At 35.9% G+C, this 17,004-nt stretch overlaps 1 protein-coding gene across 7 annotated transcripts in view; it reads right to left on the bottom strand.

Annotated features, from left to right (window-relative positions):
- uckl1b (uridine-cytidine kinase 1-like 1b) overlaps window positions 1-17,004 on the bottom strand; it is a 48,211-nt gene that overhangs the window by 18,207 nt on the left and 13,000 nt on the right. For 4 of the 7 annotated variants that reach the window (XM_067370560.1, XM_067370561.1, XM_067370559.1 and 1 more), the window contains 6 exons: window positions 11,464-11,657; window positions 8,951-9,057; window positions 3,400-3,570; window positions 3,117-3,188; window positions 2,844-3,033; window positions 431-492 (listed from right to left, as the gene is read on the bottom strand). In XM_067370560.1, the coding sequence (XP_067226661.1) occupies window positions 431-492; window positions 2,844-3,033; window positions 3,117-3,188; window positions 3,400-3,570; window positions 8,951-9,057; window positions 11,464-11,657 (796 nt within the window). Of the gene's footprint in view, window positions 1-430; window positions 493-2,843; window positions 3,034-3,116; window positions 3,189-3,399; window positions 3,571-8,950; window positions 9,058-11,463; window positions 11,658-12,082; window positions 12,472-13,544; window positions 13,757-13,788; window positions 13,867-17,004 lie in introns of those variants that run through there. The other 3 variants (XM_067370563.1, XM_067370564.1, XM_067370565.1) reach the window with 3 other exon arrangements.

Below are 17,004 nucleotides of genomic sequence, written 5' to 3'. Positions count from 1 at the left end.
GTAGTTAGATTATTTGTTTTTATTTTCGTTATCTTTATTTGACAATCGTCCTATTTTTTACTGAACATAGCACATACTGAACTGTACCGAAACCGTGATACAAACCAAACCGTGAGTAATCTGAACTGTCCCACCCCTAATATATTATTTATATATAATTTATATATTTGGTTAAAACTAAATTATATATTAAACTCCATATGAAATTGACGTTGTGGAACCACTGGTCTACAGTTAGTTTATAAGTCAATTATGTCACCCACAAGGGGGCGATATTACACACCTGAAATTCACAGTAACCAAGAACCACCATGATGAAATGGTGCGTCAGATTGGGACCATCATCTACCCCAACTATTTTTTTTATTGCTTTTCCTGTACTGTCCACTGCTAAATATGAAAATATTCTCAATATGTCTGCTGTGCTTACCTCCTCCAGCTGACTGTGTACATGCTGCACTATAAGATCAATGGCCACCATGTTGCCGCCACCTATAAGTGGAAATAAGTACAGGAATCAAAAAGGACATTACTAACAAAGCTGATTTAAGGCAAGCCTCCAAGGTTACAAAAAAAAAAACAACCACAACAACAAAAAAATAAAAACGTAATGCAGTGGTACGCAGGGAAAGAGACCAGAACACTTTTTTTGAATGGATGTAATGTGATTGACATATGATCCAAGTTAGCCATTATTCTTTCTCCAATGCTGTGGACCTTGGTGTCTCCAATAATAAGACTGCTGCGTTCGTAATTATGAGATGACAACCCGTGACATTCTACTCTGAGCTATTCGGACTCAGAATTTCGCGTTTCTCTGGCAACACTAGATGGCAAAATGAATCTGCAGCAGTCAGGTGGTACAACTCAGTTTACAAGTAGTCATTACAGGTTCTATGAGGACGTGAATCTCGTTATTATGGTAATTCCTTTTTTGTTCTTTTTATAGCTTTACATTAACAAAATAGTGGTACAGGTGTCTCATCAATCATCCATCATACAATTTTCCATCAACTGGTAGTTCAAGGATTGAGTGAAGAGTAATAGCACCAAAATAAACAAGAATAAAGAAAATGAAGACATTCTGCATACATTCAAGGAAATTCCAGAGAGGGGGACCAAATACGGCAGAAATCATTAGACTTCCGGCCAGTGATGCCAAGTCCGCAGGTTGAAGCGACCCCAAATAACATGATATTTATCCCCTGAAATGCAAATTTTACCCTGCCAAAAACGTGGATTTTACCACCCAGACCCCGAAAACTTGATTGGGCTATTTGAGTAGCAATTTGGCAGGAAAACCTGGCAACCCTGCCTCTGGCCTAAGTCACAAGTTAATTTTTCTAAAGGTTAGAAAATAGCAACTTGATTCAACCACATATTAACGGAAGGGACATGAGGAGTGGACCACAACAAAAGAAAACATTTCCTTGCCAAACAGGTACAAAGATATAACACACATTCTAGACCGGAGGTCAGCAACTCGCGGCTCTAGAGCTGCATGCAGCTCTTTAGCACCCCCCTAGTGGCTTCCTGGAGCTTTTTCAAAAATGTATGAAAATGGGGGGGGGATTTTGTTTTCATATGGTTTCTGTAGGAGGACAATCATGACACAAACATTCTAAACATTTTCCAATGCTGAAAAAAATGTGTATAATAAATATTAAATTTCAACATTTCCATCAACGAAGATTTGCGTCATAGCCTGCGACACACGTTTCAGCGCGGCATCAACATCACTTTCCTGCCGAAAACGCGCTCCCTCAGCTGGACTGAGTGGCAAAAGAACCTGAGTCATGACTAGATTTAATAGGGGAAAACTGCGAAAACATAGGTAAAACAAACGATTACACTAAAGGTTGGACTCGAAAGTGTTTCTTACAACTTGTCAAATAAACCTAATCCATGAATATTGACATGCAGCCTGGAGTCGTGTTTCCTGACATTTAACATATGTGCTTGATTTTATGCCGCGGAAATACATAAAGCAAATCTGCCTGTGAATATTTTATATAAATACAATATCGGTAGGTTTAAATCTGAGTAATCATTATATCAATGTTTTTATATATATATATATATCTCGTCCAGCCCTAAAACATATAGTTTTATAGTATAGTTTTTGTCAGTGTTTATTTTAAAACACAAAATTATGCAGAATATAAGATGGAAAATATTTAATTGATGATGTGTCAACATAATATATAACAATACAACATATATGGAATGATTTTACCTCAAAATCCAACAATTTGACACAAAATGATAAATGCAAATCCTTGTTTCTCTGCTGGAGACCAGCTGTTTCTGTGCACCGATCCATTTGCTTCTTTTTTCTGTAGCTTTCAGCAGTTTTTAAATATATACCTCGGGCATACCTTATTATGTATTTGTAGCCTACTTAGTCATTTTGATAGTAGGCTAATATAGCTAATATATACTTACAGCCTGTGTTGCCTTCATATAAGGCTTATATAAAGGCTTTTAATTTTTTGCGGCTCCAGACAGATTTTTTTTTGGTCCAATATGACTCTTTGAACATTTTGGGTTGCCGACCCGTTCTAGACCATAGTCGAGGTGTAATTCAGCTTTGTTATTACAGTAATTCCGACAAGGCGTGAACGCACCTTAATTCATACTAGCACTATTGCTACAGTATGCAATATGCACTCTGTGTACAGCTGCCAAAATGTGCAATATAGCAAAGAGCACACGGCATCCCATAATGCAGTTTGCTTGGCATTTGTAAACAAACTGAATTTAATTTACAACTAAATATTTTATTATTAATATATGAAAACAATCTAATATAGTATGAACTGTGGAGTAACAGCCTCACTCACCACGTGGCACCACAATATCTGCCAGTCTCATCGTGGGCTCGATGTATTGTTCAAAGGCTGGCTTCACAAATTTGTTGTATTGTTTGATCACTCCATCAATGTCCCGGCCTCGCTCTGTGATGTCCCTCCTGAGCCTCCGTACCAGCCGGATGTCAGAATCGGTGTCCACAAAGATTTTCATGTCCAGCAGCTGAGAAACAGACAGATGATGCTCCAAATCAGTTCAGTGAGAAGGAGGGAAATATCCACATTATGAAAGACTGAATTGTTTACCTTCAGCAGCTCTTTATCTGCAAATGACATGATGCCCTCAAATATAATCACACTGGCCCCATACACCGTTTTCTGCAAACAGATAAACACTCATTAAAGATAAAAATTAAAATGTGTTCAAGTTTGATTCTAGTAGTAGAGAAGGCAACTATTTTAAAGTCATGCAGCCATGCATTCCCCAAACAAATAATTTACATAAACATGACACTTTTCAAGCAAATTCGAGTAGAATAATGAGGAACATTAAACCCACGTTTACACACAAACACCTATCTGCACTCACCCATTCTTTCTGCCGTCCGTGCGTGGTGAAGTCATACACTGGGATCTTCACGCTCTTGCCCTGCTTGAGTTTGCGGAGAGTGTGAACCAGCAGGCTGAAATCAAAGGCGTCTGGATGGTCAAAGTTGTAATCATTATTAGCAGCCAGCAGCTGCTGTTCGGCCGTCAGAACCTGGAGGAAAGACGTCACAGCAGACGGTCCAAGGTTACACCTCTGACTTCAGCTCAAATATCTGCCAGTGGTGTGGCCTGGTGGTTAGAGATGAAGGCTGATAACTGGAAGGTTGTGGGTTCAAATCAGACAAGGATTGATCCATGAACTCACTGTCCTTCAGCCAGACACTCAACATTTGGTATGCATTTAGTAAATGTCATAAGCCATGAGTGTGCATTACAGTGGTTTTACCACAGGCTGTTAGACATGACACAAAGGGGTAAACTATGATAAAAATCACTGGCTACATTTACATGCACCCAAATAATCCACTTGTAATTGGATTGACGGCTCAATCTGATTGAAAAACGTTCATGTAAACACCTTAATCGATCCGACTGAGCTCGATCCGAATGAAATTTTGTTCGGATTGGAAGGGGTGTTATGCCAACAGGGCAAAAATAACGATAAGCTCCTTTGGTGTCACGTCCATGGTTGTCTCCGAAAGTGTGATTGATATGACATCACACGCAGAGCATGTGCACAAAAGTTTTAACCAGAATGTATATAAAACACACATAAACGGATATTTGAATCAGATAACAATGTTTAGAGTACATGTAAACAGATCTGCAATCGGACTCAATTCATTCTGATTGACGAAATTTGGTGCATGTAAGTATAGCCACTGTAACATACAGCCATGAGTGGCTTAATACTCCAATATAAATGACAGCAAAAGCATTGTAAAAAATATAAAAAAGTTAAATATTATTATAACCATCAAAAGTGACATGTATCGATTGCTTAGCAATTTAAGTAGATATTTATAAATGAGATTTCTATTTCAAATAAATGCTATATCAAAGAATCATGAAAAAAAACAAAACAAGCAAATCATCATATTAGAATGATTTCTGAAGGATCATGTGACACTGATGACTGGAGTAATGATGCTGAAAATTCAGCTTTACCATCACAGAAATAATTTACATTTTAAAACAAAATATATTCAAAAAGAAAATTTGTTTTAAATTGTAATAATATTTCATAATATTACTTATTTTAATATTTTTGATTACATACATTAAAAAAATCATATTGTTATTTTGTAGAGGCAATAAAAACAGTAAATGCTAGCTAAAAAAAATTATACACACATACATAAATACATACATTATATATATATATATATATATATATATATATATATATATATATATATATATATATATAATTATATATATATATATATATATATATATATTAATTTAGTACATTAATCCTAGCATGAACTAAGTATATATGAGCTGCATTTTTTAAGTAATAACTTAGGACATCTTAAAACATCTCCAATCTTCATGGAGGGAAATATTCTCTGTCTTAACCCTTTAAGCCGTGAAGGCACTGCCTGAAGGCAGTTGTTTTTTTTTTCCTGAGTGACATACACAAAAGACTCCTAACTTCAAAACTATAGCAAGGAGAGTCAAAAGGTAGGTATCTTTTGATAGAAAACTTATAATTTTTAGATAAATACATTTGAATATATTTTGACATTCTCATGCTGAGAAACTGCTGATAAGACAAAAAAAAGTTATGATTTTACACATCTTTCTTATCTGACATGCAATAACTCAGGAAGGAAATAAGGTAGGAGGACAATTCTTTTATGGTGAATAATCTTTTCCCCTACAAGTGAGCTGCATCTGGATCAAATTTTGTGGTGATAGCATGAAGTAATCAAAAGTCACAGCATTTGGAACCAAGGTAGCCTTTTTGTTTTGCTCAACACCCCCCAATGGGCAGTTTTAAAATCGTTCCTCCATGAGGTATATCCGAAGCATCCACTGTAAGTAATGATGTGCCATTTTCTACGATCTATGCATGTTTCATTAGGTTTTAAGCAAAAATGCTACCTGAAAGCTACATCTGATTTTAGTGATTTGTGTGTCATAATTCTGTGAGGAATATCTCATGATCGATGCATTGGATTACAGTATGTTGATTTTGGACTCATTTAATCTTGAAAATGAGCGAAAATGTGACATAAATGCCATATCCGTATGTTATTTACATGTGTCTTGCGTGGCTTCACTTACAAAGACTTGCTCAAGTTTAGTCAAAGCCCAAATCAATTATGCTTGTCGTATTTTACTCTGTGAGACCTTTCAAATTACATATGACAAATGATTATCTGATCTGTATGATGTTTTTGACACATTGCTGTACATAGTATAAAAAAAGTATTTCATAAATTATGAATTTTCTTTTATTTATCAGCAAATAACTCCGCACCACTTAAAGGTGCCCTAGATTCAAAAATTGAATTTACCTCGGCATAGTTGAATAACAAGAGTTCAGTACATGGAAATGACATACAGTGAGTCTCAAACTCCATTGTTTCCTCCTTCTTATATAAATCTCATTTGTTTAAAAGACCTACGAAAAATCTCAACATAACCCCGACTGTTACGTAACAGTCAGGATCATTAATATGTACGCCCCCAATATTTGCATATGCCAGCCCATGATCAAGAATCAAGACATTAGACAAGGCAGTATTAACGTCTGGATCTGTGCACAGGTGAATCATCAGACTAGGTAATCAAGCAAGAACAACAGCGAAAAATGGCAGATGGAGCAATAATAACTGACATGATCCATGATAACATGATATTTTTAGTGATATTTGTAAATTGTCTTTCTAAATGTTTCGTTAGCATGTTGCTAATGTACTGTTAAATGTGGTTAAAGTTACCATCGTTTCTTACTGTATTCAGAGACAAGAGCCGTCGCTATTTTCATTATTAAACACTTGCAGTCTGTATAATTCAAACACAACTTCATTCTTTATAAATCTCTCCAACAGTGTAGCATTAGCCCGTTAGCCATGGAGCACAGCCTCAAACTCATTCAGAATCAAATGTAAACATCCAAATAAACACTGTACTTACGCAATTAGACATGCTGCATGACGAACACTTTGTAAAGATCCATTTTGAGGGTTATATTAGCTGTTTGAACTTTGTTTTTGCTGTTCAAGGCATAAACAAGCTCCGTAGGCGGGAGCGTGCGATTTAAAGGGGCCGCACAAGATGAATCGGCTCATATTTAATGATGCCCCAAAATAGGCAGTTAAAAAAAAAAAAAAAAAAAAAAAATCTGTGGGGTATTTTGAGCTGAAACTTCACAGACACATTCAGGAGACACCTTAGACTTATATTACATCTTGTACTTTTGATGGCACCTTTAAGAGTTAATCAAATTGGCTACATTCATTGTAAAGTTCAAACTCTAAGCTTTAATAACACACATATTTTTAGTTGATCAAGGCAGTAGTTTTAAAAAAATATGATTATTATTCATACAAGTGTACCGGTGGTACACTTCAGGCTTAAAGGGTTAAGTTACAAGTTAAATGTTTTTGCCACCCCGCATTCAGAAACAGTGCCAGACTACTGAGTAAATGAAGTGTGTGGTATTATTACCCAAGTCCTCTGGTTGGGCACATCGCTACGGACAGCTGAACTAAATTTAGGAGGAACATTTGCACACAGGTACATGTATGCAAACACACACTCACAGGCCATTTACTTCTTTCACCTTTTCCTCTCATACAAAATGTAGTTATTTCTCTTCAGATATGTAACAACAGCTGGTAAAACATTTTAAACAAATGCCTAACTAGTCTAGAATATCTGCTCTGATCCACCTGACAGCGCTATCCCTCTGCAGACTAAACAGAGCGTCGGGGTCATTCACATTCCTGACTGTTTAACAAAGCTTACGCAAACATCATAAACACATAACTGCTTGTGTTTTCATGCTGGACTCCATACAACAGTACAGCTGGTTGAGTTTCTGAGCAGCACACCTGAGCTGTTCTTCTGGCTGATGTGAGAGGATCTGAAGGTGATGATACATGGGACAACTTTTTGAGCAAAGATGCTGGGCAATGTTGCCTTCAACAGGCAACCTGATGAGACACAGGGCAACTAATTAGGGCAACGGACAGTTGGCAGCAACTAATCAGAGAGGAGCAAATCTATTGCCAACCCAATAAATACTTTATTATAAACACTTGTTAGGCACTTTATTTTTAACTTTTAATCAAAAGTCACAGCATTTGGAACCAAGGTAGCCTTTTTGTTTTGCTCAACACCCCCCAATGGGCAGTTTTAAAATCGTTCCTCCATGAGGTATATCCGAAGCATCCACTGTAAGTAATGATGTGCCATTTTCTACGATCTATGCATGTTTCATTAGGTTTTAAGCAAAAATGCTACCTGAAAGCTACATCTGATTTTAGTGATTTATTTAGATTATTATTTTGAACTTTTCAAATATTTTCTTCATTTTAATTAAAAATAAAGGCTTTTCAGATCTGATTTTTGATAGGAAAAAGGAGAAGAGCAAGTTCGGCAAAAGGAAGATTCGAACCTGCGTCGATTGCGTCAAAAGCTACATTCATGTGCCATACGCCCTACAGCCTACGCTACTACAGACATTAAATGGGCCCTGTCTTTTTAGTATTTAACTGAAAACATTCGATGGCTTAATTACAGTTTACACGCATTACATCGGACAGTTGTTGCTATTTTAAGCAATATATGAGGTAAATTCCCTGTTTTGGGTTGACGCATGACAACTTATTAGCGTAAAAAGATATAAGTTCACACCCCTTTTCTCCGCTCCACTGCCCACTGAGAGGCCGCCATCTTGTTTGAATTTTTTTCTGAAATGTCCGAACCAATCACGTGATCGGCTGCTAACATTCTGATTGGAGGATCTCAAAAAATTGCCCACGACCGATCTAACGAATCTAGATATAAATTTGTTGCTCATTCTCAGTGGGAAACTGCCCAAGCAACGTTGCTCGGCAACATTGCTCAAAAAGTTGCCCCCTGTATCATCACCTTGAGAGGTGTTTACTCTGACATTCCTCAGTGTGCTGTAAACCCTGAAAGACTTATTTAATTATATCAAACAAACCATTGGTTCTGTACTAGATTCGGGTGAGTTTTCCATGTACCGTGTAACTTCAGGTTTGCCATGGAATTGTAATTGAAGAAAATATACATCTATTTCATTAGGTTTAAAAGGGATATAACCATAGCCATATTGCTAATTTCTGTACTATCGTTTACTTCAAGCATACGCCCTCTCTCCTAAACCCTGCCCAAAAAAGACAAGTCAGCAAAAGCAAACAGAAAATAAATCACAGCCAAAGATCGTTTCTTATTGAAAGAAAAAAAGTATACCTGCCCTAAATGTTTTATTGCAGTGTACAGAACTTAGGGCTGTCACAGATATGGGTGTGATTTCCCAGAAAACTTTTCACTGATATCTGTAGTGAGAGATTGTGTGAGAGATTTACAATGAAATGACGAGTTGTTACCTTGTAGAATGAATCCATTGACAGAAGAACGACCCAAGGAACATCCAAAGCCTCGATAATTTTACGAGCAACTGTTGTTTTGCCTGAGGCACTGCCTCCACAAAGCCCTATGGGTAAAAAAAAAAAGACCTGTAAATTGACATTTGACGATGGTCGACGATGATAATGATAGTGTACGAGTTAACAATAGGGCTTTTCACACTTGAACTAGTTAACACTCTGTGATTCTAAACCCCGGGTAAACCGAATCCTGGGTTTTCTCGCTGCTCATAATTTACCTGAGGTTAACACATGTACACTGTACATTCCTTAAAATTAACATTGTTATTTGCATATTTGTGGAGCCAGTCTCATTGATTGGACGTGCGTCGCACGCGTCCTGTTTACATAAAGGCTTTTGCATTGCACATCCTCATTTTATATATTGCCATAGCCTACTATAGAGTTTATACTACATTAACTTTTCAGACTACAAAGGTTAGAATGAAATGGTCTCTTTGTCATGTTTTCTGTCACCATTTGACATTTTCACCTCAAACGTTAAAACATAACCCAATGTTTATACAGCGGTGTTTCCAAAGCATGTGAATATGAGGCATGTGATTGATCTAGTCGAAACAATCTAAAGGCCCTTTCACACCAAGAACGATAACTAAAGATAATGATAAGGATATAGTAAAAATAAAATTGTTTTAAATATAAAAGAATAGCAGAGTACACACCACAGTTATAACTATAACAACATAGAGAAACTACATCACTGAGATCACTTTCAGAACAATTTATTTCTAGCTGTTGAACAATCAATCCAGGTATCCAGCGCTAGTTTCAACAACACTGTCTTGCTTCCTTTGAAGTCGCAGTGAAAAGACTAGGTGTTGTTTTTATTCCACTATATTGACTTCGTCAGCTGAATTCACTGTTAGATCGATTACACTAGCTATTCACTCAAAACATAACATGCTGAGGACATCTGCTGGTTACATACAGCCGTGTAAATGCAACAAGAACAGCAGAAAAATGATGTACACACACTGAAACTGCAGCGCAGGCCTTTATTGTTCGTTGATGCGGACTATGGCTGCACGATTAATCGTAACTGAATCGAAATCGCGATTTGGCTTAGTGCGATTATGACATCACAAATGCTGTGATTTTTAATTATATAAATATGTCCATAACGTCAGATGATTGAAAAAGCATTTTGATTAGCATTGGATTATAAATAATATTTATTATTATGGAAATACCGAAGAAGGCTTGAAGAAAACATATAAACCATGTATTGTTGTTGTCGTCAGTTTATTTTATTCGTGTTTAATCAAATCAAAGCATTTCTACCTTCTTTTTATTCTGTCACAGCAATAGCATGATGCCCACTGGGGATTTCTTGGAACAGTGTTTGTTATATTGCGTATATTTGGAGTATCTGCTCAATGGCGCCCTCCGGCATCCAGTATGAAACAGACATGTTTAGCGCCAAGTAAAGTTCACTCAATACTATTCAGGGTAAAAATAGGAAAAATAATTCCTCTCTCTAAAAGAACTTTGAGGGAAACCATAAAATCAATATGTTTTTCTCCAGCGTACATAAGTGTACAGGTTTTTTTTTTCACAGTGGATGCATAAGAGGCACGCATGTTCATACATGGACTCCATTTTTGATTTTGCATACCTCCTGACAAAAATAAAGAAATTGAGACACATTTTTATCATAATAATATAATATTTGATAATAAATCCTTAGACCTTTCTAATGATTTATAGACATACATACTGCTTGCATGTTAACAGGTAACCCCACATTTTGTCATACAAGTTTTAAGTATTATTTTCTATTTATTATAGAAAATAATAATGTTATATTTATAATTAAATATCATTATTTATAATTAGTATTTATAATTAAATACTAATGCTAAATACTTTAATAATGAAAGTTATTACAACAGTAATATTTCTTATTTGGTTTAATATTTGTATTTAGCAATAATAATAATAATAATAATAATAAAAATAATTAGTCAAAATAATATATTAGCACAAAATTTCGGGCCAAATTGTGCAGCCCTACAAACAAGCAAAACTAGCCTGGTATTGTTTTTCATTTTCCCCCCCATATGTTTTATAAAATCGCATTTTAAATCGCAAATCGCAATTTTAACCAGAAAAATCGCAATTAGATTTTTTCTCTAAATCGTGCAGCCCTAGTGCGGACGCAAATATAGTTATCATTATAGTTATCATTCCTGGTGTGAATGAGCCTTAACACTGCATCGTTTCACACTGTACACAATGCGGGTTAACAGTGCAAATGCAGTGCTAACCCTGCTCCAGATCAGGGTTTCAAACCCTGGGTAAAATGCAGCACTAACCCTCTTCTAAATTTCAAGTGTGAAACGCTCCATTACCCGGGGTTAAAAGCAGGGTTTAGAATGACAATAACCCTGGGTTAAGCACAAAAGGAATAGCCCTACTGATGTTTTTTCCCTGAAGAGCTTTACTATACTGACCAATAACAAAAGCTTCTTTGGACTGGGTCCCGTGTTCATTGTACCACGGTGGGCGTCCGGCTGTGTAGATAGTCCTCTTACTGGTCCGCAGCAGTGGAGGCTCTGATTTGCATTGGCTGGTGGTTCGTTTCCGTGGAGACAGGCTGGTGTTGACAGAGGGGAGGAGCCTGTCTAGAGAGCCTTCCCCACCGCCACTGTTGAAAAGAGGAAATAAGATACAGTGAACAAGAGAAGGCACTTCCTGCAATTTCCTGTGTCAGTTCTGACTTCCTGATCACAAACTGTCCCCAGTGTACTGAGTAGCCGTCATGGTTAACACCCCCATGCAGCTATTATCTATCTTTAACTATGTTGGTAATAGGGCACACAGCTCTATCTATTTCAGAAAAGACTGAAATCTGTCAAGATCTGCTAACAGTGGGATCATAAATTTTGTAGCATTGTTGTAGCTGCTGAGACAAACAACAACCCCCCCCCATATTCCTTAGCAAATATGTCAGCTGCAAACGTAGCACATCATCATGATCAGATAAACTGAGATAACTGGACTATCGTGTTATCACGTCTAATGATGGCCATAAATTGCTTATGACAGTTCCGCTCAAACAAAGCAACTGACCTCATTTTGATCAGCTGGTTTTAGATCTAAACAACAAATGTTCCCTTGCTATTAATTATGAAAACATGGTAGTATGGAGTGATTAAAGATAACCCAAAGTGCCTAGGTTCAAACTAACACTGTCCTAACGTTGTGTTGCGATAAGATTCCTGTGACAAGCAATTTGTTTGTCCACATCAGATGCGAAAACTATGAGATCCAATCAAAAACATGTGGGCGGAGTCACTCTGCAAGTGCAATGCACACATAACGAAATGGATAAGTACAAAATCAAATTCATAAATATTACACCATTTTAACATTATTAAAAATACATACTGACTCACTAAAACGATCTGTCATAGAATACACAATGAGTTGACAGTTCTTGTTTCCTCATTTATTTGAATTATCCATTTTCGTGTTCGGTATGGCAATAAAGGTCACACAAAATGATATTCAAACTCACATTAGATGATTTTAACATTAAATAAAGCACTTGATCAGTACCTAAGATAATCACTGTCATAACATTTTGAATAAAAAATAGAAACAGTTTCAAAAATAGAAACTCACTACGTGGCTTGTTTGGTTAGAACATGGTGTAAGGCCACAAATTTAAAATGAATCATTTAAAGTCTATATAAAATAACAGTAAAAAAATAAAAATAAAATAAATTGAACTGAAGGAGGACATTAACAATTATAATAAGGCCTTTTATTTCCTAAAAAGTATAAACTCAAACAGAGTGCAGAAGGTAGATTTTGTACAACAGGTTTTTCAGCAAAGCTGAGATCATGTTTTGTCTATCAAATTTGATACAGTAGGCTTTAAACGGTTAAGCAGCATCAATATGATATTGTTTCACAATTCAAATCAATCTTGAATGCATATCTTGCACCAAATTCTGAAGACCTGGTTAAGTGGCCTGTGAACACAATGGTGAAAGCAAGTTGGATAAAAAGTAACCGCTAAAAGCCCAATAAATACATTACATAAACATACAGAACATTAGAGTCCCCACATTATACACATTTCATGAAATTATAAGTACATATTTACATGCCATTCATTACTATTATTGCTCTGTGATGAATTGCTTATGTTCCTGCTTGGATAAAAGCATCTGTTAAATAAATAAATGTAAATTATTAGGTACATACTTGTATAAATACACTGTAAAATGAACATTTATATAAAGTGAAACTAAAAATGTCATTATGTATAAACCAATGCTGCTAACTGTATGTTTAGTTTGTTGAAAACATGCTCTGGTAGCTGGTAGGCATTGGTTTCTAAGACCATTTCTGGAATGATTGATAAATCACAAATGAAAAAGTAATACTAAGGTAAAAAGGTAAAAATTGGTGGACGCCTACAAGAGACTCGCTGCAGTGTGCGTCACAGCAAACAAGCTTAGTAACAATTTGCTGTGGAGCTCATAAGCAGCAAGAAAGTTAAATTTTAGAGAAAAATACTTACTGAAGCAGGCGAGAACGCAAGATGTCCACAAAATATGCGTCCATTGTCCATTAAGTGGAAAAAAAAACAAATAGCTACTTCCTACTCTCAACTAAACACCTATACCTGTTTGTTTAAAAAGACAGTCAGATCAAGTGGTGCATGACTGCGTAATCCCTAAACATGCTTATGTACCTCGGTTAACCCACAAAGCCTACTGTGCCCATGCAACTCAACTGGTAAAACTAGAATATAGCAAGTTTACCAGGTAGAAAAGATGTGTGCCGAGTATGCCTCCGAGTTTCTGTTTGTGTGAATAGAAATCATCTTGGCTTTCTAGTTTATCTGCCCTGCTACAATATGAGAGAGTGATAAGAGATAAGATGGGAAACGGTGGACTCTGGCCTTGCATTTTCAGAAAACACAAACCACTGTATGCCAAAGTCTTAAAGTAAATGATAAAATGACAGTCTGTTTACAGTTTACAGTCATTTACTGTATGACTTTCTTCTATATAGTGAAATATCTGTACAAAGATAGTAAATGGTGAGTGACCACAAATTTAGGGCAGGATTTTCAGTGAAAAACTTTAATCTGTTTCGCACTAGCCATATGGACTACATTCCCCCTCAATAGTCGACTAAATGTTAGTTGATGAGAAGAAGCCTAGTCAAACCCTGACTGTATTAGTCAGTTAGTCACAGGAAAAAAAAAAAAAAAAGTCTCACAGTCCATGAGGGAGAGATCATTGACAGTGGGTTCTTGTGGTTACAATTACAGTAAATCGGGCAGGAAATCCGAACGTTTGCAAATATAGCTCAAATATAGCTTATTTGCAACATGCAAGTAGTAGCAACTTTACTTTTGTAAAGTCGCTCTAATGTTAACCAAGATGAATATGTGTTATTAGTAGTGGAAGAGTGTGGAAGCTGAAGCGCGTCACAAAAATGAACCGATTGTATTAAGCTTCTTGCCTCACAGACATGAGAAATATATCTATAGAAAGCTTGAAATGTCTATTTTTAAACTAACCAATACAAATCGAAAAGAAATACTCTCTGATTATGTAATCTGTATGAAAGGCACATCCACTATACCCCACCCCAAGTATACGTTTAAGTAATTAAATTAATATAAACGTGTGATTAGTCACCTAGTGGTTTAAATGAATGACTACAAGTCATCGACTAGAAAAATCTTTAGTCGAGGGCAGCCCTAAATTAGAACTGGTCAATTTGTCTCATCACGCACCGCTCTGTTTGTTGTTAGGATAGTTTTCTAAGTTACATTTTTAGGCTTGTCTGCCTGAGCTTTCAAACAGTGCTCATCGATGTCAAAATGATTGAGATGACCAATCAAATCAATAAAAATAGAATTCCAGAGCTACGCTTCAGTTAACAGTGAAAGAGAAAAGAGGTAAGATGCCAAATATTAAATGTTTAGCTACTTACAACTGTTTTGCAATAGAAGTGTTAAATGACAGTAATATCCAGCAATGTAAACTACTCAAATTTCTTACCATTTTGACTAAAAAAAGGCTATAATTTACTTGTCATATAATTCATAACAGAATATAACGACAACAAACATTAACAACCAATTTTGACATAATTAAAATAAAAATAACATTTGCAAATTGTTCAAATGGATTACTTTGTAATATATTCTGGATATTTTACTGTTCTTCTGTAGTTTTCCTTTATTCCTTTAAATTATTAATGCTTAAATTGTTTTTTCCTCAAATAAAAAGACCATTACCCCTCCCCCCTGTATTTTTACACTATGTATTTGTTAACACCAAATAATTAAAGATGCCATACACACTAGTGATCGACCGATATATCTGTTTACCGATATTTTTCCCGATATTTAAGCATTTTTCCATAATCGGGTATCGGTTTTGTAATATCGGATTCGCCGATTTTACGGCGCCATCTTGTGGCCGTTTTGAGATTTCCGCCAATTGCAGCCATTGCAGGAGATCAGTCAACAAAAACTCAGTGCACAGGTAAAGTATATGTTCTACTTGGTTTGCTTTAATTAATCAACTTTATTTAACATAACAGATATGCACAAATGAGATCTGAGACATAAATTCCTGATATAGTTAATTTATGCAGCATGTTTCTAAACAATTGAGACGAACTCATTGAGTCACGTAGTGTAATTCATCATGTCCTGCCCCAATAAAGACGTAACTTTACATGAATTAAATAAAAGAGACATGAATGAGTGCATGTTGAAAATAAAAGCGCTGAATTTAATTCTCTATCTGTTGTATTTGCTCACCGTTAGTCTAGAAGAAAAAGTTTGTTCATATTGCTTAGCAACTGATGGATGATCAGGAGGCTTAAGCACGGCCACTGAATGAAACTTTTGACAAGATTATCTTGTTTAAACACCCTAGATTATATTATCATTTACTACATAACAATTTTTTCGCTAATACACATAAATATAGCCTACCGCTTTGTGGAAATTAATTATTTATTATCTCCATGCGCGATCGCGGTTGATTAAGTTATAGTCAAACAGTACTTTGTCAGTTGGCATTTCATGATTTAACGTTAGATTAAATTTAGATCATAAAATGCCAACTGACAAGTGCTGTTTAACTTTATATAGTCTCGGAAAAAAAAGTTTGTTCATATTGCTCAGCACCTGAATGGGTTGATGATCAGGAAGCCTCAAGCACGGCCACTGCATGAAATTTTTGACAAGATTATCTCGTTTAAACACCCTAGATTATATAATCAATTGATTTACTACATAACCATTATTTAGTTAATTGCACTTTAATTTTTTGGACTCAGACCCCTCTATTTATTTGTGTATAAATATAAAAAAAATTTTTGTATGCAAGGAGGGAGTGATTGTTATAAATAAAATGGTTTGTTCAGCTCATTTGTGTTGTAATAATTGTCAAAAACAGAAGTATAACAGTAAATAAGTATCGGTTCTGCATATCGGTTATCGGGTACATAAACATGCAAATAATCGGTATCGGTTATAAAAAAATCAATATCGGTCGATCACTAATACACACACACACACACACACACACACACACACACACACACACACACACACACACACACACACACACACACACACACACACACACACACACACACACACACACACACACACACACACACACACACACACACACACACACACACACACACACACACACACACACACACACACACACACAAGCCCTGGCATGAGACAAGAGACTAACTGAACCACGAGTTTATCCATCAAAACTTCATTAACCAACAGCAGCATGTAAATTATGTTGTTTTTGGTGGCCTGTTTTAATTTAAGTCTAGTCTTTGTGTCAAGTGGTTGTGTTAGTTTTTATTAGTTTTAGACACGTTCATACTCTTTTTTTTTTTTTAGTCTAGTCAAGTTTCAGTCAACTAAAAGTCTGAGCATTTTAGTCTTATTTTAGTCAAATTATCCATGACTATTTTAG

This window comes from Chanodichthys erythropterus, chromosome 20 (assembly GCF_024489055.1).
Source record: "Chanodichthys erythropterus isolate Z2021 chromosome 20, ASM2448905v1, whole genome shotgun sequence".
Lineage (NCBI taxonomy): Eukaryota > Metazoa > Chordata > Actinopteri > Cypriniformes > Xenocyprididae > Chanodichthys > Chanodichthys erythropterus.
Note: the sequence above shows the minus strand (reverse complement) of the source record. Positions and strands in the feature narration are given on the sequence as shown.